The following is a 23,722-nucleotide window of genomic DNA, read 5'->3' as shown; positions in this document are numbered from 1 at the left end:
GGCGCGCCCTTTCTAATTAAAAGAGTTCATGGTCCGGAGCGTCGGCGTCGTAGCGCTCCTCCCCGGCTCCCTTTTTCCCGCCCTAGCGCTCCTCCACGGCTCCCCTTTTCCCGCCCGCTACCTTCGCGCCTCCCGCCGCGGCCACTCCCTGTTCCTGCGGACCTCGCACCCTTAAGTAAGGCGATATCGGGGATTGGTCTATGCAAAGCGCGCAATGCATTATGGATGAACATGCAGATGCCCAGATAGGTACTGATGGCGCGCCCTTTCTAATTAAAAGAGTTCATGGTCCGGAGCGTCGGCGTCGTAGCGCTCCTCCCCGGCTCCCTTTTCCCCCCTCGCCGTGTCCTCGGTAAAGGACCACCTGGCGCGAGAGCGGCTGCCAGGAGGGTCCGTTTCGAAAACGCCCGCCGCCTCCTGCTTGGAGCCGTTTCAGGCCGGCCCGCGCCGAGCTCGGCGGGAGGCCCCTCCGTGAAAGGCCTGCCAATTAAATTGAACCGGCGCCAGCGGAGCGCGGATCCTTATTTATCCCGGCGCAATAAACATTCAGAGCTCGCTAATCGTCCGACTCGATCGGTCCAACTACTTTGTCCTCGGCCTCGGCGAGAGAAATTCGCTTCCGGATGTAAACGCTGGCGTTCCTCCCGGGCCGAACCACGTGATCGCGCCGACATTTCTATCCCCAAACACTCCTCCACATCGCTGCTTCTTCTTTCCACTGATGTTTGTCTGTTTGTCTTTTTTACGGCTGCCGTTCATCGCTCTCGTCTCCCTTCTTCTGCGGCTATCGCTCTCGCACTCCTATCGGCCACGGCTTCAAAAAAAAAAAAAAAAAACGCCGAGAGAAATCCGACTCGGCACGACGGAGTTGATAAAATGGGTCAGCTCGGGATTTCTCATTATCAAGGCACATTGCTAACTACGCGACTGTGACAGAGTTTGTGTGTTTGATATCGTAGACACATACCTCCTGTCTTTGCCTCAGCGCCGAGATAAAGATCATATGCGCCAGATAAACGGCAAATATTCCCCCACTCCCAGGAGGATTCTTAAAGAAACAGGCGTATCCAATCTTTTTGGTTTTTTTCCTGGCCGCCACCTTCTGCGGTTTGCTTTTTGGCTCCACGATAGGACGCCCTCGAAGACCTCCGGCCCGCAGGTCCTCTCAGGGACTCGTTTACACAACAACGTGCCGTTGATTGCGCCGCTTTCAAATGTGAAGTGCTAAAACGTCACTTCCTGTCTCGGGCGCAAGAACAAACATGGGTACGTGCACATCTAGTATTTGAACAACCGGAATTGAGGTGGAGTTGTAATTTGGAGTGGCACCAAAAGACAAGGGCAAGGATGTAGCCTAAGCGTCACGGCAGCCGAAGAACTCCGGAGTACTCTGGCGCCGCTATCGTTGCGCCCGTTGAATCGACTGAGGAGCACGAGCGGAACTCTGGAGGCGGCCGTTGTCGGTATGGTCTGCCCACCCGTGCGTGCCGATGGACTGCCCGTATACCCGTATGCCCGTATGCCCGTCTCCAAGGTATTTTCATATTTTCCCACTCTGGAGCCTTTTTTCTGTTTCCGATTTCGGGCGCCACAAACGTCGTTTTCACATCGATTTGTCGAGTAAGCGAGGCCCCGTCCGCTTTCGGAATGGTATCCCCGGACGATTTTTGCCGCCGCCGCACGGTAATCAGGGAGGTCGAAGCTTGAAAATTGGACCAAGATGGATCCAATTACGCACGGGAATACCGGAACGTACTCCGCCGCTCTTCTTCCCCCCGGACGTTCGCCGCTAGCGCAGAAGCAGCGAGGCCTGATCTGCCGCAGTAATGATTGAATATTGATTTTTGAAGATCCTCGGTATCTGATTGTACGGCACGTGGATATGACACAAAAGGTGTATCAAATGAACCGAACTCAGCAAAGGGTCATTCTGTTTACCCTTTATTGAAAATCGCACCATCCAGTTACGTCTCGAAAACATTCGTCATCAACATCGCCATCTTTTATCCGGGATGTCTCTTTTCAGACTATATGCCTCTATGTAAGTGCAACCTTCAGAATCTTGTTTATTTGGTGTCCTTTGTCCCTTTCTGTCGCACAGAGGGCTGCCCCGGTTTGTGTAATGGGAATGGTAGGTGCACGCTCGGTAACAATGGCTGGTACTGTGTGTGCCAACTGGGCTGGAGGGGCACCGGCTGCGACACCTCAATGGAAACCGCCTGCGGTGACGTCAAGGACAACGATGGAGGTAAAAGAAAGAAAATAATGCGTTGCGGATGGGGGGTGGGTTGGGGGGGGGGGGGAACCAACAACACAAAAGATGCACATTGTCGCCTTCTGGCGCAGGTGAAACGGTGACCTTTAACAAGAAGTGACGCGTCTATACATTTGAAGATGTATTCACTCTAACCTTGTCGGCCTCCGTCGTACATCTGTTGTACTCGCGCAGGTGTGCAGGGGCCGACGGCGTCCGCTCAGTGGCTCGGACAACAGGTTCTTTTTTTAAAAAAGCCGAGCGATACGCCCGAAGCCCGAAGCATGCACTGGCCCGGGGAGGAAGTGCCCGCTCTTCCCTCTAACTAGCCCCGAGCAAAGCCAGGCACATACACAGCGCCGGCCAAGGGGCTGCGCCGCTCTGGAGGCCAAGAGCGAGACGTGACTTCCTTTCCACCAGACCTCATTCTGGGCTCCGGCTATCTGTTAGCATCCCTTATTTATGCAGAGGCTGTTTGTCTCCCCATCACTGTGCAGGGACCGAAAGGCTCTCAGTGGCAAAGACGCGGCGCTGCTAGGGATTTGACTGACAGCGGGATTTATTTTTATCACCCATCTGGCCAGATAGGTCCCTGAAAGCAAAGGGTAGGAAGTCCGGTGACCTACTTCAGCAAAGTAAAGTGAATTCAAAAGAGAAGCAGATTGTCTTCCACTGTGTCATCTAAAAAAATGATAATAATAATATTTTCTGGGGCGAGATGCGTATCCCGTGACCGCGCGCGCTCTAGAAGTCAAGATTGATTTAAACACTCGGCTGATATTACCAGCTGTGCGGGAACGGTTGCGTCTTGGAAATAAAGCGAGCGTGTCACTTGTTTGACCTTGTCAGATGGCCTGGTGGACTGCATGGATCCGGACTGCTGTCTGCAGGCGACCTGTCACACCACCTCTCTGTGCGTGGGCTCTCCGGACCCCCTGGACATCATCCAGGAGACCCAGATGTCCTCCGTGCAGAGCAACCTGCAGACCTTCTACGACCGGGTCCGCTTCCTGGTGGGCAGGGAGAGCACCCACGTCGTCTTGGGAGCTAACCCTTTCGACGGGAGGTGAGCCACCTCGTGAAGTCAAACACCCTTTTCTACTAGATTGTCACTTTTTGAAGAGGCCGCGCTTCTTTCACGGACTCGTCCAATGATTAGCGCTTTAAACGCTTCATCTGAATTCACGGCACAGCTTCCCTCTATTCACGTCTTGGCACATGTGCGAGCGTTGCCCCGCCCACAAGCCCCTCCGCTAACACCCGCTTCGGCTCGATAATCGGGGGGCAAACGGCGGCCCCACCTTCTGCCTTTCTGCTCCCCTTCAGGGAACGGTAGTCCCTTCTGGACTGCATTAATTAAAAAAAAAATATATATATATATATATCGGTTGCGATATTTTACTTCGGCAGGACGAGCACACTCCGCGGCTCCGAGGCGTGAAGCGGCGGAAGCAGGAAGCGTCTTTTCTTTTTTTTTTTTTTTATGAACATTTATTGGAACAGGTTCCTTAACACATTCTTACAAAACCTCATAACAAGATACACATCATACAATATTCTTTATAGGTCACTTATTTCCTCAATAGCAAGCGAAAAATAAAATAAAACTAAAAAAAAAAAAAAAAAAAAAATCTAACTCAGTCAAATAGATCTTCAATTCTCCAAATATTTTTTAATGGGTGCCCATTTGTCAAGATATAGGTCTGTCTGAAGTCGTAAGTTTGCTGTTATGCGTTCCATGCAGTTTACATCCTTAAGCCTCTGACGCCGCTGGTCCAGGGTGGGTTTGTGGGGTTTGAGCCAGTTTACTGTGATCATTTTATGTGCAATTAATAGAAGAACTCTAAGCAAAAACACCTGGTTTCTCCTTAAATCGCTTGTTGATGCTGCACCCATAATAAATTGCTGTGGCTCAAGGAAGCGTCTTTTCAATGACATTCATCACGGGCGCCGACTGAAAGGAAATCAGCTGAACGGCGTGAGCGCGCAGAGGGCGACGAGCGCCCTGTCGGCATCGATCAGCTGACCTCAGCTGATCTAACAGCGCTGAGAGCAGCAGGGTTTCTCCGCGCGAGACGCCCGAACCCACCCTTACGTTACCCTCCGGGACGGTGTAGTCCCCCTTCGGCGCAAGGGACGGCGTCGGAACCGCCGCAGGGAGCAGGGAGGCGGTATGAGGTCAACAGGCAGCGTTGGAGAACCCGTCTCCAAGCACGGGGGAGTTGATTTCAGAGAAATGTCACGTCCGCATGGTCAGCGAGCTCGGGTCGGCCGTCGTGACGGAACACCCGGTTCGCCCTCGGGTTTAGGCGCCGTCGCGGCGGCGTTTCGCTTAATTGCGGAAAAGGACAGATGTTTATCCGGTCGCCCTTGCCGAAAGACCGCTAGCGAAGATAGCTGGGAAATAGGGGGCTGGTTTCGGTCCTGGCACCGCACCTGAACCGCGCGACATTTAAAGGTTTATGAGCTTTTGGAGGACGGGAGTCTGGACCGGTGCCTCCACCCTGGAGTCCCAGACACTTTGGCGAAATATTTGACCTCTCAGGTGATAAACCCGGACGTGGCAGTGCCTCCCCTCCCGCTCCTGGGACGGGAAGACCCTGCTGACAGGAAGCTACCGGCGACCAATAACAGCCTGATTGTTTTTATTTTTTTCCTTTTTTTTCTTGCATATCAGCGCTAGCGCCAGCTGCTCTTTGGAGCACGTAGCCAGAACCCGGTCGTACGCGGATGTATCTTCCCCCGGGGACGATCTAAAGCTGCATCGACACATTTGCCGAAGATGCGGGGACTGTCAGCGGCCCCCGCGCTGTTCCTGTACCTGAATGCAACCGTCACGTATTCCTGGATTAAAAATCGTCGGCTTCTTAAAATAAACGCCCCAGTCGCAAAAAAAACAAAAAAAAACAAAAACGAGCCATATGTTGAATAAGGAGTTGAAAAATTCGACAAAAAAAAATGACTCAGGGAATTATTTGAAGAAGGTGATGATACGAAAATACATGTCCGTCAAATTTGGGGACCAAAAAAAAAATCTCCAGCACTGACAGTTCTTGGCAGCATGGTGGCATTTTGATTTTTTTTTTTTTTTTTTTAACATATTTAGGCACCGTCACCGGAGAAATCACCATTCTTTAACATTTCAAACCTGAATTGATTTGGCACGCCTAACCGTGGGGTAAACCCCACGCAACCCCTGGGGCAGAATTAGTGGATGGGGTTCCTTAGCGCGGAGTCTATCAAGAGACGGTAACTGGGGAACAAAAATGAGTTTAACCACCGTCGTTATGAAATTAGGAGGGAAACAGCTTCTCCCTTCTATCCCTCGCCACCGGCACCACCCCCAGGCCTTGCATGGCGATGACAGATTAACCTTCTTCCTGGCTTCCGAGTTCTTCCGCAGGCCCATTCGCGGGGTCTTTGTCGCTTGAATTTAGCAAAATGTGAATCCCCTCTTCCCACCCCCGTGGTCAGGAGGGCTCTGCAGACATCTTGGGTCCTCGTTTTTTTTTTTTTATTTCTTCAGCCGGGTTATTCATCACACAGCTTTCCCCGGGAGGAGGAGAAATTCACGCGCCGTGGATTAGCCATCGGCAAAGGACTGTCAGGGTGAAATTCACCGGTGAAAACCGCAAGGAAGCTTACTAGCAGAGCGAGCTATCTTTAGGTTGTGAGAAATGTAGCCGGCCGGGTGAACGGAGAAAGAAGGATTTGTCCGAGACAATATGTGCCCGCGTTGGTGTGAGCCGCTTTCAGACAGAAAAGTCCCGAGAACTCAGTTCTAAGAACTGTCCGGATCAAATTTTGTTCCGGGAACTTCCCGACTCCCGGGGAACCTTTTAGTTTTCGGGGACCACGGTAGCGAGCATCCGCGACGTACACCTTTAGCGCGGCGCTAAAAAATAAGCAGATGCCATGAAGAAGAGGCTAACTTAGCTAACTTGGGTTAACCGTTAGCTAACATTGGACTCACTCGGGCCAAAATGTTGCTGTTCCTCTGCGAGCACTCTTTGGGCTTGAAGGTCAAAAGAGCTCGGACCTCTTGGTCACTCCAGTTGCCACCGCTTCTGTCCTTTTTGTTCAAGAAAACAGCCGAGCGGCGACCGGGATAGCTTTTAAAAATGTAAGAGAAGTATCCGGCAATGGCCTTTGCTTGCGAGTACCGCCAAGGACCTCCGTCGCAGGAGTTCCGACGGATCCGTAAAAAGACGCTACCTCGAAGCAGGAGCTGCTTCGAGGAACTGAGCCGGTCCTTAGCTGCCTTCTGCTCATGGTTCATCCATGACGTGGTCAAATTTCACCGACGTTGTGCTCCATCTAGAACTCTACGTGACAACAAAGGTTGTGTCTTCGTCTTAGATACAGGAAGCGACGTCAAAATTTTTGGTAATGTCAAAAAGTCGCGGCTGCCGTGAACACGTGCGTAACACATGTGTCTCCTCAACGGTATTGCTAATGAAAAAGGGGATGATTGGTTTTAGCTTTTCCATTATTTTATGCAAAGATTCAATCCGCATCACCAGCGTGTTTTCTAATACAGATTGATGAATCGAGTGAGGAGGAGAATGAGCGAAGGGAGGGAGGGATGGGTGGTAACCAGATGTAAAATGCATCTTTTTTTTTTTTTTTTTTTTTTCCCGGTGTAGCCGCCGCAGACCGAAAATGTCAGACGGAGAGGCAATGGAGCCTAAAATGGGGAGGCGGAGGTGGCGCTCGGTGCCAGAAGTATGATGGACAGATGATGATGGACGAACATTGAACGTGGCGAAAACAAAAAAAAAAAAAAAAAAGGGGGATGAGCATCCGCCGACGCCGGAGGCATCTCATATTCATGTATTGTGATTACTTTTACTGTAATCCATCTGAGACCAGCTCCCAGAGGCAGAACTCGCGACACCCCGAGCCTCGGGATCCGGGATGCTTTCAAATCAGACCGGATGGCTGTCGAGGTCCCGTAAGACTTTCCCTCCGCCTCACTTTGCCTTTGTCTCTCCTCCTTTTCATCTTTAATCGGCCGTGCGTCTGTGTCACCACATTTGCATCTCGCTCGGCTTGCGAGTCTCTCGCTCTTCTCTCGTCTCCGCCCGACCAACTTTTTTTGTGATGCAAACAGACAACAGGCGGAAGTGGAGAAAATAAAAATTCCTATATTTTTCGCTCCCGGTCGTTTCTTCCTTCGGCAGAATGGTGTCAAAGTCGGCTCGGAATCAAACGAGCCGCCGCGTCGGCTTGTTAATTCCGGCTAGCGTCTTCTTCTTCTTCTTCTTTTGGCAGCTCCCTTCAGGGCTCGCCATAGCAAATAAACTTCCTCCTTCTAACCCTATTTTCTGTATCCTCTTCTCTCACACCAACTAACTTCACGTCCTCTTTCACTCCATCCATAAATCTCCTCTGGACCTCCTGCCCGCCGGCTCCAACTCGGCATCCTTCAACCCAGTTCTTCGCCGTCCCTCCCCCGTACACGTCCAAACGATCAAATTCTGACTTTATCTGACTTTGTCCCGCTGACGGACTCGTTCCCGATCCCGTCCGTCCTCCTCCTTTCCAAAGAGAACCTCAACATCTTCATCCCTGCTGCCTCCGAGTCTTCTCTTCAGTGCCAAACATACAGCAGCGCTGGTTTCCCTACTGACTTGTACACCTTTGTAATTCCTGCTATTTAACTTCTTTCTAAAGTAATAGGTTACGGTTACTGGTATTTCTATTTTTACGCTGAGCCGTCGATCTGCGGCAACTCTTGCCATGGCAACTGGACTTTTCTCTTCAAGTCGTTCCTTCTCTCATCTTCAGTTCTGACAGACGGTGAGGAGTTTCTGGTTCTTGCTCGCCGGGGTCAGGGGACGAGCCCTGATGCAAGTTGAGTGAATTCTTGTCGAAATCTTCTCGTCGTGGCGACCGGCCTTGAATTTCCTCACTTTATGAAGTGTCACCCCTCATCCGAGAGGCTCCTTCAGTTCAGCTCTTCAGAGGCAGCTGAAGAAGTCTCTCGGACGTGGGGTGAAATATCTTCGAGTGAAGAAATTCAAGCCCACCTGCTGCAACAAGATGATTCATACAAGAAGTCACCATGACCCGGAAGACTTAGAACCTCCACAGACTTTGAGCATGAGTTGTGTCACAACTACAACTAGCTTGAATGGGGTTGCTATGGAAATGTGTGCCACATCTATGGAACAAAGGTACGAGTCTTGTACCTCACTTAGGGACTCACTCGAGTTTGAAGGTAATTCCCGTGCTAATGTGTAGTAGACTGCTTAAAACAAAGAAGCCCTTTAGTCCACTTGGGCTGAGACTTGGGCGGTAGTCGCAGGGGTCCGGTTTGGGTTGTCGACCCGTCCGGGGTTCAGATGGACCTTCTGATGGATCTCGGCACAAGGGTAGGTGAAAGCGAGACTACCCTCCTCCGTTCAGTGACGGTCTCTCCGGTTTGGCAAAGATAGCTTCTTCGGCTCCTCTCTCAAACCAGCTGTCTTCTCCGCCTTCCTTCGACGGAGTGGCCCTCGTCCTTCAAGTGTAAGTGGACTGCGGAGTCTTGCCCAGAAGAGGAGGTCCCCTGTCTCGGGCCATTCGTTTTTGCAGAAGTCATTTTTTCTCTGCGGTATAGAGATCATCACAGTCCTCATTGCGCTTAACAGGAGACACCACATTCTCGATTTTGTGTCCGGGCGTTCTGCCCTCGGGGTGCGCTGGTCCACAGCTTTGGGGGTTCTGGGATTTAAGATGTACTCTTGTTTGGTGTTTGCTGGAAACACATGGTATTACACCGCCGTCGCTTTTTTTTTCTAACCTCCGGTCGAGTTCTAGCGGTTTATGTTTTAGACTGAAATCCCACCATAGGGTAGCTTCATGATTTTAGAGCTTTCTCGACATGCTGAACCCCTGCTTTTCCTTCCTCTGGGGGTTGTCGGAACGGTGTCCAAAAGTTCTGATGACCCCTAGTTTGCGTTCAAGGAGGCGGTGGATGGAGTCTGATCATTTGAGGTTGTGCGATTTTGCAGACGCAGCGGTTTCTGACCTTAATCCTTCAGCGTTGCTCAGCATCGGAGGTAAATATACTTCCATCTTCACGCCGCAGTCATCGGTCGTCATGGTTCTGCCGGCGGAGCCGCGTCTCCCTGAACTCCATGTCGTCAAACTCCGCCTGTTCTGGTGTCGGCGGCGGCCGAGACGTGTGAAAAAAAAAAAGAAACAACCCGCGCTTTGTGACATTTTCACTCGACGACGTCTCTCCCGGCTCTCGGCAAACACTCGACATATGTCGTCCTCCGACGGACATACCAAGCGCCGCGGAGGGTTGAGCTATACTCCCGTCTCCCTGCGAGGAAGATGCGGACATAAATAAGTAAAATCGAGAATCCGGGGATGAACTGCGAGATTGGATGCCTCGGCTCACCTAAAAATATCAGTGATCATCTATTATTCATGGCCGGTATTCATTCCCCACCCACTGACAGATATGAACGGTTATGACAGGAGGGCCCGGGGCTTCAGAGGAGCCTCGCCGACGCAGTCTCGCCGTCTTCCTGATGCGCCTTTCGCCGCGGTCACCCGATCGTGTTTTCATCGATCCGCCGGCCGAAGCTTCGCATTCCCGACGTTTCCCGCCACAAAAAAAAAAAAGCTACGGAGGTGTCGTGGGATAAAACGCCGCATTAAACGACCCGCCGACTCCGCGGCGTGACGCGCAATACACGCCGAAGCCCGGCGCCGGATCCTGACCGGAATAGTAAACAGGGACTTTGTCCGCTGTGGACTCCGGTGAAAGACTGACAGCTAATTTCCAGCACTCCATGTAGCGCCCGGTGCTTTTTATCACTTTATTTACACGTTTTTTATTAGCATCAGGCCATTAGCGTCAGAAGTTGTCGGTCATTTTTGGGACTCAACATTTGGCACTGATATGTCATAATTGTATGTTTTTTCTGCAAGCTGGCGGGGAAAACTCCAGCGGCGAGGCTATTTTTAGCCAGTTTTAGCCTATATCCCGCTCTTTCGAAGGGGTAGCAAAAAAAAAATTCCGCCGATAAGAAGCTACGCTAGGTCTCTTCACTGAAAACCCCCGGCGCGTTGATATGATGATGATATAAACCGGTGTGTGACACGCTGCTACCGTTTTTCCTTGTTTGTTGTGGGTTTTTCGGGCAGAAAGTTTTTGAGTTTCTGGGAGACTTCTCTCTGAGAAAAAAAAAAAAGAAAAGTAAAAGGGAACAAATCTTTGTCTGCCGGAACAGGATGTTCTTGTTCTATTAGTGTGTGAGCTCGAACAAAGGCTGAGGGACGCTGTTAATAGCTTGTGTATACTTCTTTTTTTTTTTTTTTTTTTTTGAAGAATTTAAGACGTAGGGATGATTTTCTCTGCCGAGTGTTGGGACTTCAAAAGTTTATTTTATTATTATCTTTTTTTTTTTTATTATTCACAATATGTCTACACTTCAGCTCTCTGTGGATGATGCTTTAGTAAAATAAAAAAAAAAAAAAAAAAAAAAAAAAAATCTTGCTTTGGAAAAAGGATTGAGAAGTCCCTTTTGACTTCTGAAATTGTTCTGGACCAATGAAATCCCACGCAGAGGGGACGTTCCCGGCAACCGTCTGCTTCACGCTTCCTTTGCCGCTCCCTCTCCGTGCCGTATTTGATGTCAATATTTAAATCATTTGTCTTGACGGCGGAGAAATCATCCCGCCCCGTGCGGCGCGCCGAGGCGGCGAGGAGATAGTTCCACTTTCACAGTTCCATCTGAAGGAAATGTGCATGACTGCTTCTTCAAATAAGACTCCAAAATCAAGCGCCCGCATGAATGATTAATCGCGCTCGGCCAGGCCAGCGCCAGGTTAGCGTCGACGGCAATTCGGTTGTAAACGTAGCCGGGTAGAATTTCGGGGCGTGAGCGCGCCGGGGGAGGGGGTATCCAGGGGCGGTATCTCTTCGCTTGTTTACCAGGCAGCAGTGGACGGCCAAGGTTCTCTGAAGGAGACCCGGCCTAATTAACATAAAACTGGGTTTCCAGGGACCGGGATCATGTGGGGTGAATGATCTTGCCTCTGGTAAGGACATGTTGAGGTCAGCTACTAACACGCCGGTGTTAATTGTTTCCAGTACATGGCAGTGTTTAAGACCCAGATGTATTAAAAATAGACATGGTGGAGTGCAGAAGCGGCAGGAAGGTATTAGTTATGGGAACATTTTCTTTTTTTCGCACAAACGGCCCGCGAGAGCAGAACTTACCGATCGGGGGACGCGATAGCCGAGACCCGTCACCCCGCCCGGATCAGCCGCGGAATCTGGACGACTTCCCGCCATCGACTAGGCTGGAAACGACCGTCAGACTCGATTCGGGTGGCTTTCGGCGACCCTTCCTGGCATTTTGTAATGAAAAACACAAATCCGCCATTTTTATTCAGAAGCAGAGGTGCGGTGGTTAGCGTGTCCGCCTTCTTCGTAGCTAGAAGATGCAGGAGCTTCACTGGAGACCCGACATTGTCCAAACCTTTGAATAAGAGGATGACTGGTTGTCGATGAATGGAAGTACGGTATCTGTGTGTGGCGGATGCACCGGTCCACCGTGAACCTTCCTTTTCTCGTTATCCTGCAATTAAGGATTTAGGAAATAAGAAAAAGAGATTCTGCAGACATGTCACGTCCCGTTTCCACGGCTTGCCAAAGATTCGCTGCGGGTGTATTTCGGCGCAGAATTTACGCGTCATAACACCCATTACATTGCATTGCAGTCATTTGGGAGACGCTTACAAAAAGTGCAATTCAGTCACCGAAGATCCGAAGTACCAGGAGTCGGAAGTCAGAAGTGACCACTCAACCAAATAGCCATCTCAGAACCATGAACATACATACATTCGTTAATGTTTTTTCGCTTTCTTTTTGAGGGGATGTTGGGGGCTAAGTGCGATTAGTAGGGTAGTGCTTGTTGAAGAGGTATCTTTTCAGCTCACGGTGAAAGACGGGCAGCGACCCCGTTGTTCTGACCTTTTTCGGGAGTTCATTCCACCACAGAGGAGCCGAGAAGAGCCGACACCGGTTCAATTGGCAACCGGGGGCTCCGAGTGACGGGATGGACGGTCTCCGAGAGGTGGCAGATCGGAGGGGGACGGGTCAGGACATGTAGCTTGACCTTAACCTGGAGATAAGACGGGATTGTACCATTCACCGCCCGGTAGGCGAGCACCAGGGACTTGAACTTGATGCGGGCGGCTACCGGGAGCCGGTGTAGAGTCATAAGAAGAGGAGTTGTGCGGGAGAATTTGGGACGATTGAACACCAGGCGAGCTTCCGCTTCCTGAATAAGCTCCTGATGGTCACCGCTGGGGCACCGGCAAGGAGGGAGTTGCGGTCGTCCAAATGAGAGTTGTATCCTTGCGCCGTATCCTTCGTGAGGAATCTGCAAATCTTCCTGATGTCGTAGAGGAGGAATCTGCAGGAACGTTCGTTGAGAACGACGGTTGGTTGTCTCGGACCGCACCCATGTTCCTCGCAGTTGTGGTCGCCCTTACCACCTTGTTGTGGACGGTCATGGCCAGGCATCTTTGCGGATAACCTTTCCCCGGCAGAAAGAGCAGCTCAGTCTTATCTAGGTAAACCCCTTTTCACTTCTTACGGTGTTTCCTATAACCCCTGAAGATACCGCTCTCCGAGTCACCAGCGGTTTCTAGAAGCTCAAGAGCTTACTGAGCGTTTGTGACCGCGAGTTGACGCATCGCTTTGGTGATTTTTGTTATTTGCGGAACCGGGCGATGTTTCATCCCTGAAACGCGCGTGCGACGATTCTTATTTTTGCAGTATTAACGCGCCGGGTGCATTACAGTGGGGTTTTCATTGTGTTTCATTGTGTGTCGTGTTTCTCCGATAAAGTACATTTGGTCAGAGAGGTTCTCGCACGTAGTAATTTCTCTCTCGCTCTCCCACGCAGCCATGCTTGTGTCATCCGTGGACAAGTGGTGACCTCCGATGGAACGCCGCTGGTCGGGGTCAACATCAGCTTCATCAACAACCCATCATACGGTTACACAATCACCCGGCAGGACGGGAGGTAAGAGCCGCCTACTTTATTTCTGCACGCTCGACGGCGAGGTGATATCTGCTTTAATATCCTGTACATCCGCGCGACGGTGGTATTTCTATCTGTTCATTTTAAAATTCAAGCCACGGCCAAAAAACACAGTTGCCACAGCAAAAGTGTGCCGCCATTGATCCGCCCCGCGTTATAATCTGGTCCAATTTTGCAGTTCTTGGCCGAATTCCCAGGGAAATCAAACAAAGCCCTCCTCGTACACTAATAAGTTATGCTTCAGTAGCGGCGTGCACGGCAAAGAATAAAATATGCCAATTCAAAGCAGCTCGCGGGGGCCGTGAAACATGGCCCAAATGGACATTATTTATTTGACAATAGAAGATTTCGAGAATTAAGGGAGTATATTTAATTTTCGGCCACAGACCTGCCAGTGATTCGCTTTGCATATTTTCTCTTTTATGTTTCCCCTGGAGTCACACGCTCAACTGTCCATAAGGGAACCTCTCGCGGGTTCAGCGGCGTCGAGCGCTCGTCCCGTTAGCGCGCGTGAACTCCATTCAGCTAGCAAAGAAACGGCAGTTCTGCATTTTTTTCTTCAGCGTGGGCTGCGTGTGCACGAACGGGGCGGTAGCTTTTGGTCAGATAGCCTCTTGCCTGTCGCTGAATCGTTGGTTGTTGGTTTATAATCGACAACCAGTACCGGGCATTGCGTCAACCGGGCATTGCTTGGGTAGCCAACCGGCCAAACGTATTTGGCTAGCATTTGGGTAGCATTTGGCTAACCGGCAAAATGCTAATTCGGGCTTATCGTTGAATTTGCGTATGTTGGACCTCGTGTCCGTCCTCTGCGTTCATTTCTCGAGTAGTTCCGTATATTTTGGAGAAGCTTGCAGAGTACAGGGGCGGAGTAGCGGTATGCTCTGGAAGAGGACAACACTGGGTGGGTAAAACCAGGCGGAAGAATTATTTCATAAAGAATCCATGAAGATGACGTGAAAGGGGCATGGAAAGAATACTGGCAGTGACGTTTGACCACGTTTGAAACATGTTTTCCGTGCGTAGCGTTAGCATGAATGAGTCTTAAAGGCATCTGGGGTTCAGAGACGACTAACGTGGACCCGATAGTTCACACGGACATGGACTTATCCGGGCAGAGCGCCGCAGGGAGGCTTCACTTGAACTCTTCTTCAACCTTTTCCCCCCGATTTGGGAGCGGTGTTGAACTCTTCACCGCGCCCTCGGCTGCCGAGGCGACTCCTCCTCCTCCTCTTCCTTCTCAGCGCTGTAAAACACCCTTGCGATCGTGGGCCCTCTTGTTTATCTCCGCTAGCTGTCAGCATTACGGAGCTCCTCCATCAGCGGCTCCTCTTCCTCCTGACACTTTTATCAGTCAACGACGCCAGAGTCCCACGTCGCCGCCGCCGTTTTGATCTCCGTCATCCCGGCTTTTACTCGATCCTTCCATCTTCTTGTCACTCTTCCGTCCTCACCCGGTTTTACCGAAAAGAAACCCCCCCCCCCAAAAAAAAAACAAACAATCCGTCTCGACCTCGTCGTGGCCTTTCTATCTCCTTTTCTTCCGCTAATCTCCAGCCGCCTTTCAGCCGCCTCCTTCCTCCTCTCCCTCGCCACTGTCTCCACCACCAATTTCCTGTGATTTTCCTTGAATCCGTGGCTTTTCCACAACGCCGGCTTCTCTCATCTCCCAGCCGTCCATTTTCTTCGCCTTTTTTTTTTTTCGCAAATTCCTTCACTTTCCCCCGCATTCCAGAATACGTGTAAACACCTCTCCATCTCCCAGGTTCCCCTGTAAACACGCCCGGCCTCCTGCAACTTCCCTGCAATCACTGTAAACAGGCTCAGCGCAGCGTGAAATCAGAAATGCACCTGTTCAGCCACTTAGAAATGGGAAAGCTGTCCGGACTCATTTTTATGACGTGTTCTTTATTATCCAAGGGCTTGGTTTTTTAAATTACCTTTTCCACCTCCTTAAAAAAAATCAAAATAAAAAAAAAAATCTTCACCGGACCCAAACAAAAGGGGGTTAGCTTTTGCTCCTCTGCAGCCGTGTAGTCATTTTCTGACTGGCTGAGCATTGAGACGGGCCGAGTTCCCTTCCAGGCGACTCCAATAACCGGTAAAACGGCGGGAGCAACAGGAGATATCGTCGGTTGAACCTCATCGGAGAGCCATTAAACGCGGTTTAAATTCCGTCAGCTCTGGAGTACTTCCTTAAAAAGCCGCCCATTTCTTCAACGGACTTTCTCCGCTTTGTTGTTGTCGAGTTTAACGGAACTGAGATCCGATCGGGATTACTTCGGGTTTTGAAATGGTAGTACGCAAGTCAGCTGCCGCTTCTCCCGTGGATCCGATGCGTCGCCCACAGCGGTCGGCCATCTTTACCCATTATCGCTAATCGATGCTAACGTTATGTACATGGAGAAAAAAGAAAAAACATCCGCTGCCCAGCCAGGGATGGGTGTTGGATCCAAAGTATCCACTGAATAAAGCTCTAAAAGTAAATACATAGAGTACAGAAAGTTAATTATAGCATGACGTTTCCAGCAAAGCTACGCTCTTCCCGAGATGCTACCGAAATATGTTGAGCTAAGTGTATTTTAGCTTGAAACGTCATATAATAATACATTTCCTGTGCTCTATGTGAAAGCTCCTATAATTTTGGAGCACTCTTAGTGTGCGGGTTTTTTTCAGACCTTTAACGTTCTAGGTAGCCATGTAAGTTACATGCGTAAACATGTACAAGCTTATTACGGTAACGCTAATTACGGTAGCTTCCTTCCGTCACAGTGGACGAATGAAACTATTTCGGCAAACACACTCGCAATTGTGATAATTCTTCAGATCAGCCGTTTTGCGCTTTTAGCACACACCACCGTCATGAAAAAGATGCGCAAAAATGTATTTGATGCTGCTTTGGCGTTGAAAGCGATCAATCTGGCCGTCGAAGAAGGAAATAGAGCCGCCGCGCGAAAGTTTGGCGTCTCAAAAAAGGCATTTGATTAAAAGTTTTAAAAAAAAAAAATTCCTGTCACATCTTGCTGTGCTAATATCTCATATTTAAACAGGGAAACCTGCGGCTTATAGACAAGCGCGGCTTATTTATGTACAATTTCTTTTAACAATTTGTCGGTGCGGCTTATATAAAGGCGCGCTCTATAATCCAGAATAGAAATAGAAGTCGAATAGAAAGCGGAGAGCGCGGATGCGGAATGATCTCATGGAGATTCTCCGAGCAGATGAATGTGTCACTTTTAATTCTTTTTTTTTTTTTTTTATTCGCTTTCATCTCTTTATAATCAGAATTATTCATCAATTATGCGTCACGTTGGCGAGAGTTTCCCTCCGAGCGCCCGGACCTCCCCGCGAAATAAACGCTCCGTTTGATTTCTCGAGACCACTGACGTTGTTATTTAGCTTTTCATGGGGAAATTTCACGGTAGCATTAATACGTCCCGCTGAATCCGCCACCAGCAAGATGTACTTCAGACTTGTCTTGTCTTGTAAATAATGGCGCCGTTACTGACAGACCCATCGAAAAGTGACGAAGGCAGCCATTTTAAAATATTCCACCCGGCGCCTGATTGGAGGAATCCACCGCTGTGCTTCCTGGCAGCTCTCGACATTAGCGACTCAGCTTTTTTTTTTTTTCTCGCTTTTCTCCGAAATATACCCGCAGCGCAGCCCGAATGCAGACATCTTAATTACAGCCACCGGTTTTAATGACTGATTATTTAGCTCGGTTCGACCGTCGGGCATATCCGACCCGATTTGCATCCGTCGCCGGATCGATACCGGCCTGATCTCGCAGAAAACTTTTAAGTGAATCGATGGTAATTAAAACTGCTTTGCTTTTTTTTTTTTTTTTTTTTTCCTTTTGTCGCCGTCGTCGTCGCCCCTTCTCCCCAGTCGTCGTTTCCCACGTTACCGCCGAGGAGCGAATCAGCGCCGATACAAGAGGTCCTAATTGGTTATAAAGTCGTCCTCGCGTGTTTTCATCAAGTTTACTTCGGGACGCCGGTGCATCGAACAACTCTCACCTCGCGCTCGTGTTGTAATTTGTTCTCGCAATAACGCCCCGGCAAAAATATACATCCTCGGATATGTTATTGGCGATCGTGTTTATCACTCCTTACGCCCGATGCGCCCCCTCCCCTTCCCTCGAGGGGGAACCGGCTAGCCGGTCTTTTGTTGGTAACTTAATAAGTTTTTCCACATGCCTTAAGGCTGCTGTCACGGTTGATAACAGCCAGTCAATTCCTCCATTGATTGGCCCGACTGCCCTCGGGTATCTGTCCAGAAGTAGTTTGAGGGCGCGCTGATCAAACCCTGCAGGTGTCGGACTGACTGACCGGATTCCGGCCGCGCGGCTCGGCGCCGCCGGTTTCGCAAAAGAGGAACCGCGTCCTTTCGGGCGAGCTCCGCGTAGCCTCCGGGCAAGGGCGTACCACCAAGGGCGACGTAAACCTTTGTTTACTCTCACAGCCAAGCCGGTGTTTGCTCTCAAGAGACGCCAGGCTAAGCAGATTCTTTAAATATAGCCACCCGCAACCAGGAGGAAGGTTACCTCATTTATATGCTATTGTTTGGACTCCTTTCTTTACCGGCGTTGAGTTGAAAGGAAAAAAAAAATGGCCCCTGCGGAGACGAGGCCCCGTCCCTGCAGCTCGCGGGTGACCGGGTGCTAATTGGCTCTTAGGTGGAAGTGACAAGCGCCGCGGAAAGCCGCCCTCGCGCTCGCGAGCGCGAGTGCGAGCACGGCGGCGTTGTCGTTTTCCAGCCGCTAGAAAAACGGCACCGCCGCTAAGCCACCCGCTAAAATAAGAGCAGAGGCAGAGGTGGTTTTAATGCAGCTTTAGATGGGATTGCATCGCGGGGGCTTTGAGAGCGATGTCAGGGTGGACAGCCTTCATCCGAAAGATCGATAGAGAATCGGCGGCCGCCTCAATCCGCGGCACAAATCTCTCCCCGGCATATAGAAATGTTAGCACGGCGGCACATACACATACCGGGATCACGTCTGAAGCCGTCGAACTATATTTCAAATGAAATCGGCAGCCCGTAACATCGATTAAGACGTTCTGACGTATGGATTCTGCGAACGAACGGCTTAATCGTCTGGTTTGCGTTCGGCTCCGATGGGCTTAAATGTGCCAAATAAAGCCTTGCCGTTCATTTTATTCCCGATTGATCGGTAATGAAATGACTAAGTCGAGGCGTTTTCATCGCCGTATACATTTTTAATTACCTAATCGTCCAATCATTAACGCGGACCAGATTAAATGTTTTATTAATGGCCATTTGCAGACGATTCGGTTAAGGAAGCGCGCCGTTCGTCCGGATGACTGACGGTCCACTAACGTCTCCGTTCCAGTTTCGACCTGGTGACCAACGGCGGCATCGCCATCGCCCTGCACTTCGAGCGCGCCCCGTTCATCACCCAGGAGCACACTCTGTGGTTACCATGGGGACGCTTCTTCGTCATGGATACCGTCGTCATGCGCCACGAGGAGAACGACATCCCCAGCTGCGACCTGAGCAGCTTCACCAGACCCAGCCCCGTGGTGTCGCCGGCGCCGCTGACCGCCTTCGCGGGTTCCTGCTCGGAACGGGGCACCGTCGTACCTGAGATCCAGGTGACCCGCCGCCCCCGAAATTGGTTCATCCCTCACGCCGCGGCTCGGGGGGCGCCGTTTATCAAGAACAAGTGTAATAGTAACTCCGGCTCGTGGCAGAGCCGTGATTTTATCTCTCCGGTGTAATTGCTCCGCGGCGCGCCGGGTGATTTACGGCGCGCATCGCCGCCGCAGAGTGATGATGATCGCCTCACGCGCGCAAAACACCTCCGGTCGCGCCGGTTCCTCCCGCGCCGTCGTCTCCTGGATCGGAACTCCGAAGAGCCAAAGATTAAGATTCACTTTTTTTCTGGTGCGCCTTGGCTTCCGTCAAACAGGCGTACAGCCGGTCGTGTCGGCGCGAGCGGGCTTCCCTCCGCTCTCGTGTCTAATTACTTCGCCTCCCGCTGCAACCCGCAAGATTTATGGCATATCGGCGCATTTAGTCTGAAGCCAAGTCTATTTATAAGAGTCCGGCCTTTGGTGTTCCTCGAGCTGCGGGAGCACCTCAACGTGGAGATCGTCCAATTTTTTTTCTATTCCAAGTCTTCACAAGAGGAGTCGCAACCTCTCCGACGCGCGCGCAGCCACGGCGAGGATTTAAAACGAAAGCGCGGATGCTTTTTAAACGGTTGCGCCAAATCTTGTCCCGCGCTGATGAAAAAAAGGGCACGAGAGGTGACACAATTACACCAAAGTGAAGTCGGCGCGCTAAGTCCGTGCCGCCGAGCCCGGATTCTAAATCTGTGCTCCGTGCAACATCTGTGCCGCCCTGACCTCCGCCGGCATTTCCTAAAGCCGCGGCGTTTCCTAATAGGAAACCAGCTTTTATCACTCGGTGTATTATTGTGCTATGTAAGCCCTCGGCCCAGGGGGGCTCCGATGATGGAACAGTCGCGTGGATGGCGGCGAAGACCGCCGTCTTAATGAACCTGCTGTTGCTAAATCGATTCTAAAAAAAAAAAAAAAAAAAAAACATTCATCGCGTTACATAATGAAGAAATCCCTCATCGGAGCGCTGAACCGTAATCGTCATTGTATCGATGCGTCTCGGTTCTCGCTGTTTAGCCGGAATTGTACCCGGGACCGAAACGCCGATTCGTTTGTAATCACGAGCTGATTGGTCGCGCGTCGCCATTTGCAACTAAATATGGAGAAACGAGCAAACAAAGAAATTCTTGCCGAAATCCTCTTGTCTCGGCAACTGGACTTGAGTTTCTTTCCGAGAGGCTTCTTCAGTTCCTTGGATGAGGGGTGAAACGTCCAGTTGCCAAAACGAGAAGGTTTGGACAATATTTCACCACGACCCGAACAAGAAAATGATTTGATTGGATTTTATGTTCACGTCCGTCATGAGAGAAATTTTGGGATTCAAGTGTTTGTCCATCCGTCCGAGAGGCATCGTCCCTCCAGCGTGTCCTGGATCTCCCTCGGGCAAGAGCGTCTGGCCAAGGAGCTTTTCCAGGAGGTGTCCATCCTGACCAGATGGAGCCTCATCTGGCTCTTCTGGCAGCTGCTCTACTCTGAGCTCCTCCTGGACGGCCGAGCTGCTCCCCCACGATCTGGTCCTCTTGATCGCCGCCCTCAGCTCGAGCCCAGACGTAAAGGTTGGGAACGCAGATCAACCTCGGGACCTCGAGATCCCTCCATTGCAAGCTCCTCACCCGTGCTGACGCTGTACCGACCAGCCCGTCAGCCTCCTCTAGCGGCTTCTGTAGATCGAACCCATGAGGTCCCCAACTTCGGCTTGTACCCCGGGGCCCACTGCACCTGACCAAGGGGGGGCCCCTGTTGCCCCCCTTCCCGTTGTCCTCTCTTGCCGAGCCTCGCAGCTTCAGGACCCAGCCGTAAGGTACTGGTCAGCAAGCCCCAACATTAGGCCTACCTCCAGAGGTGGGTCCCCATGAACCACGTCTGTGCGAGGTCCATCGTAGTTTTCCATCATGAAGGGTCTTCCGAGTTTCACTTTGTCCGGACTGTACTTTGGTTGTTATGTCACACTTTTTTTTTTTTTCCCTTCGTAGTCCCTGCAGGAGGAAGTGCCGATACCGGGGACGGACATCAAACTGGGATATTTAAGCAGCAGGACTCCGGGTTACAAGTCGATCCTGAGAGTGACGCTCACCCACTCCACCATCCCCTTCAACCTGATGAAGGTTCACCTCATGGTGGCCGTCGAGGGCAGGCTCTTCAGAAAATGGTTCCCCGCCGCCGCCAACCTTTTGTACGACTTTGTCTGGGACAAGACCGACGTCTACAGCCAGAAGGTCTATGGCTTGTCCGAAGCCTTCGGTAAGCCATGAAAACATTATTTTTCGGGGTGTCTCGGAAACGCAAGTATCACTAAGGCTACCTCCCAAATCGCTTCTGGTTCCAGTGTCGGTGGGCTTCGAGTACGAGTCCTGTCCGGACCTGATTCTGTGGGAGAAGAGGACCGCCGTCCTGCAGGGCTACGAAACCACCGCCTCCAAGCTGGGGGGGTGGACCGTGGACAAACACCACGCCTTGAACATACAGAGCGGTGAGTCAGCGCGTAATCCCTCTGGAGATGTTCTATTCCGAGCCTCTTGCAGACCCGTACCCACTCACGGCGTCCTTTCAATTACTGTATCACGCTGACACATGAAGCTGAGGGTCAGGTACGAGTACCTAGCACTATTTCCGGGCATTTTACAATCACGTCTGTTCAGTAGCGAGCTCCCCGCCGAGTTAGCGCTTATGAGCACATCTTATGTGTTCTCCTACGGTTACGACACGACGTAAACCATTGTTCTTGGCCTCCCGGAGGCGAAAATGATAGCGTGTGTGAGAGGCAATACTGTTTTTTTTTTTTTTACGCCGCGGATCTCGTTTCCGTGACGCCGCCGCGAAAACCCCGAATGGCCGCGCGGAACAGCCTGTAATACCCGTGAAAAATCTTTCCAAGAGGTAAAGAGCAGGAGGAAGTAAATTACTTTGGATCTCTTCTGAATACTGCTGGAAACGCACAGCTGGCCGGAGCAGCTGCACGCCGGAGCCGCCGGCGCCGCCGGTGAAAGCGCCCGCGCTCAGACTCCAAAATACGGCCTCGGGTAATTGTCCAGAATGGGCGCGCTCCACGTTCAGGGGGCAGAGTGCGGCGGCGGCGGCGGCGGCGGCTCGGCGCGGCCTCCCGTCTTCGTTTCCATCCAGAAGAAGCAGCTCGATGGCGTTTTTCCACTTTTCCGATGAAGAGATATCATTGTTTATTCATTTTTTTCGGGGCGCTAAGAGTCAATACGATGCTGATTGCGCCTCGCGGGCGCCGGACGAGTAGCGCCGTCTCCGCCCGGCGCTTTAGATTAGCTTTTCAGTCCAATGCCGGGTAGCTTTTTTGAGGCTTTTTCAATAACGCATTGTCACGGTCGCGGCCGATTTTGACATTCTTTATTACCATTGTCTGTTTTCAGATGAGGGGAGTCAATTTTCTTATTGCCTGCAAATTACTCCTGAAAGGCAGGAAGGGGATGAAGGGGCAAAACTTGGCAGCACCTGTCAGACGCCAGGCAAGACGGTCCGTTTGTGTCGGGAAGGGTTTATCAGGAGAGACGAGGCGTACTTACGCGAAAAGTGCTCGGGAAAGTGGCACTTTGATCTGTCACGGCGAACCCCCGCCGCCGCCGCCGCCGCCGCCATCCAGAAGAGGTGTACGCCTACCGCTCCGCCTCCTCCGCCGGGTTCGGATCCCCCCCCCAACACTTTCCCCAAGCACCGCGTTTTTGTTTTTTTTCTTTCCGGACTCATCCTTAATTTAATTGCCGTCAGTCTGTTAGCCCCAGCTGCAGCACTCCCCAAGATTAAATCACGTCCCGAGAAAGGGCTGATCCTTTCCGATGGGCCGAGCGTCGTGGCACGGCGAGCGCGCGGGTCAGCGCGCACGGCGGCGGCGGCGGCTGCGGGCGCAGGGGCGCCGCGGCAGGCCTGCCGATGCCGGGATTTCAAATATCATTACTCTGATTAGGGCTGAGAGAACATCTTTGCATTTACATATTTGGAAATCATCCAGGAGTCCATTGGCAGGACGTATGGAGATGTACTTGAGTGTGTGTGTGTGTGTGTGTGTGTGGGGGGGGGGGGGGGGGGGGTGGATTTGAGGATTGAATGCCGGCCAACTGTTGCTCAGAAAAAGTTAGCTAAAGTGAACGTCAGAGTTGAGTTTTTGATCTCGGTGATTTTATCCAATGAGATTCCACTTGTTTTTCTTTTTTTTTTTTTTTTTTTTAATTTGGCCGCCATTTGCATGAAATTGGGCGCGCATTTCCACCCGCCCTCTGGCTGCGACAGAACAGGCTCAGAGGGCGTTTGTCATTTACTCAGCTGGCGGAGGTTCGCGTCACATCAGCCTCTTATCTGCATGTTGACTTTTGCATCATTTACTTCAACGAGGAGCGCGGCGACCCGCCGATCCAGCTCCAATCAGTTTTCTCGCCACGTGCAAATGCGCTTTTACATCTCCTCGCAGAGGATAAAGACCCCCCTCCCTTCCCTCCTTCGCTTTCTATTTGCACACCGGAGTCACATTCACAGTTTTCGTGGACAGTTTGACGATGAGAAGCTTGCCGACGGTTTGAAAACCGAGGGTATTCAGGTTCGCCGCGCTCTAACGAAGGAGAAAACTAGACGTATTCATTTTTGGGTGGTTTGATGACGATGTGGGCGGCGCAGTGCCTAGCGCTTCTGCATCTCAACAAAAAAAAGTCCCTGGTTGGATTCCTGTACAAGACGTCCGTCGGAGACCCTCAGTTGGATGATACGGTGTTTGATTGGCGAGCGGCCCGGGGCGAACCCCGCCTTTC

At 51.2% G+C, this 23,722-nt stretch overlaps 1 protein-coding gene across 1 annotated transcript in view; it reads left to right on the top strand.

Annotated features, from left to right (window-relative positions):
* tenm4 (teneurin transmembrane protein 4) overlaps positions 1 to 23,722 on the top strand; it is a 191,243-nt gene that overhangs the window by 123,215 nt on the left and 44,306 nt on the right. Inside the window, exons 16-21 of the mRNA XM_086164949.1 lie at positions 2,102 to 2,248; positions 3,104 to 3,320; positions 13,174 to 13,293; positions 18,668 to 18,929; positions 20,933 to 21,200; positions 21,286 to 21,429. Coding sequence (XP_086021075.1) covers positions 2,102 to 2,248; positions 3,104 to 3,320; positions 13,174 to 13,293; positions 18,668 to 18,929; positions 20,933 to 21,200; positions 21,286 to 21,429 — 1,158 coding nt within the window. The remainder of the gene's footprint in view (positions 1 to 2,101; positions 2,249 to 3,103; positions 3,321 to 13,173; positions 13,294 to 18,667; positions 18,930 to 20,932; positions 21,201 to 21,285; positions 21,430 to 23,722) is intronic.

The sequence above is a fragment of the Fistularia commersonii genome, chromosome 18 (assembly GCF_037954325.1).
Source record: "Fistularia commersonii isolate RoL2024-O1a breed Wild chromosome 18, RoL_Fcom_v1.0, whole genome shotgun sequence".
In the NCBI taxonomy this organism is placed as follows: Eukaryota; Metazoa; Chordata; class Actinopteri; order Syngnathiformes; family Fistulariidae; genus Fistularia; species Fistularia commersonii.
This window is presented reverse-complemented; position numbering and strand designations above follow the sequence as displayed.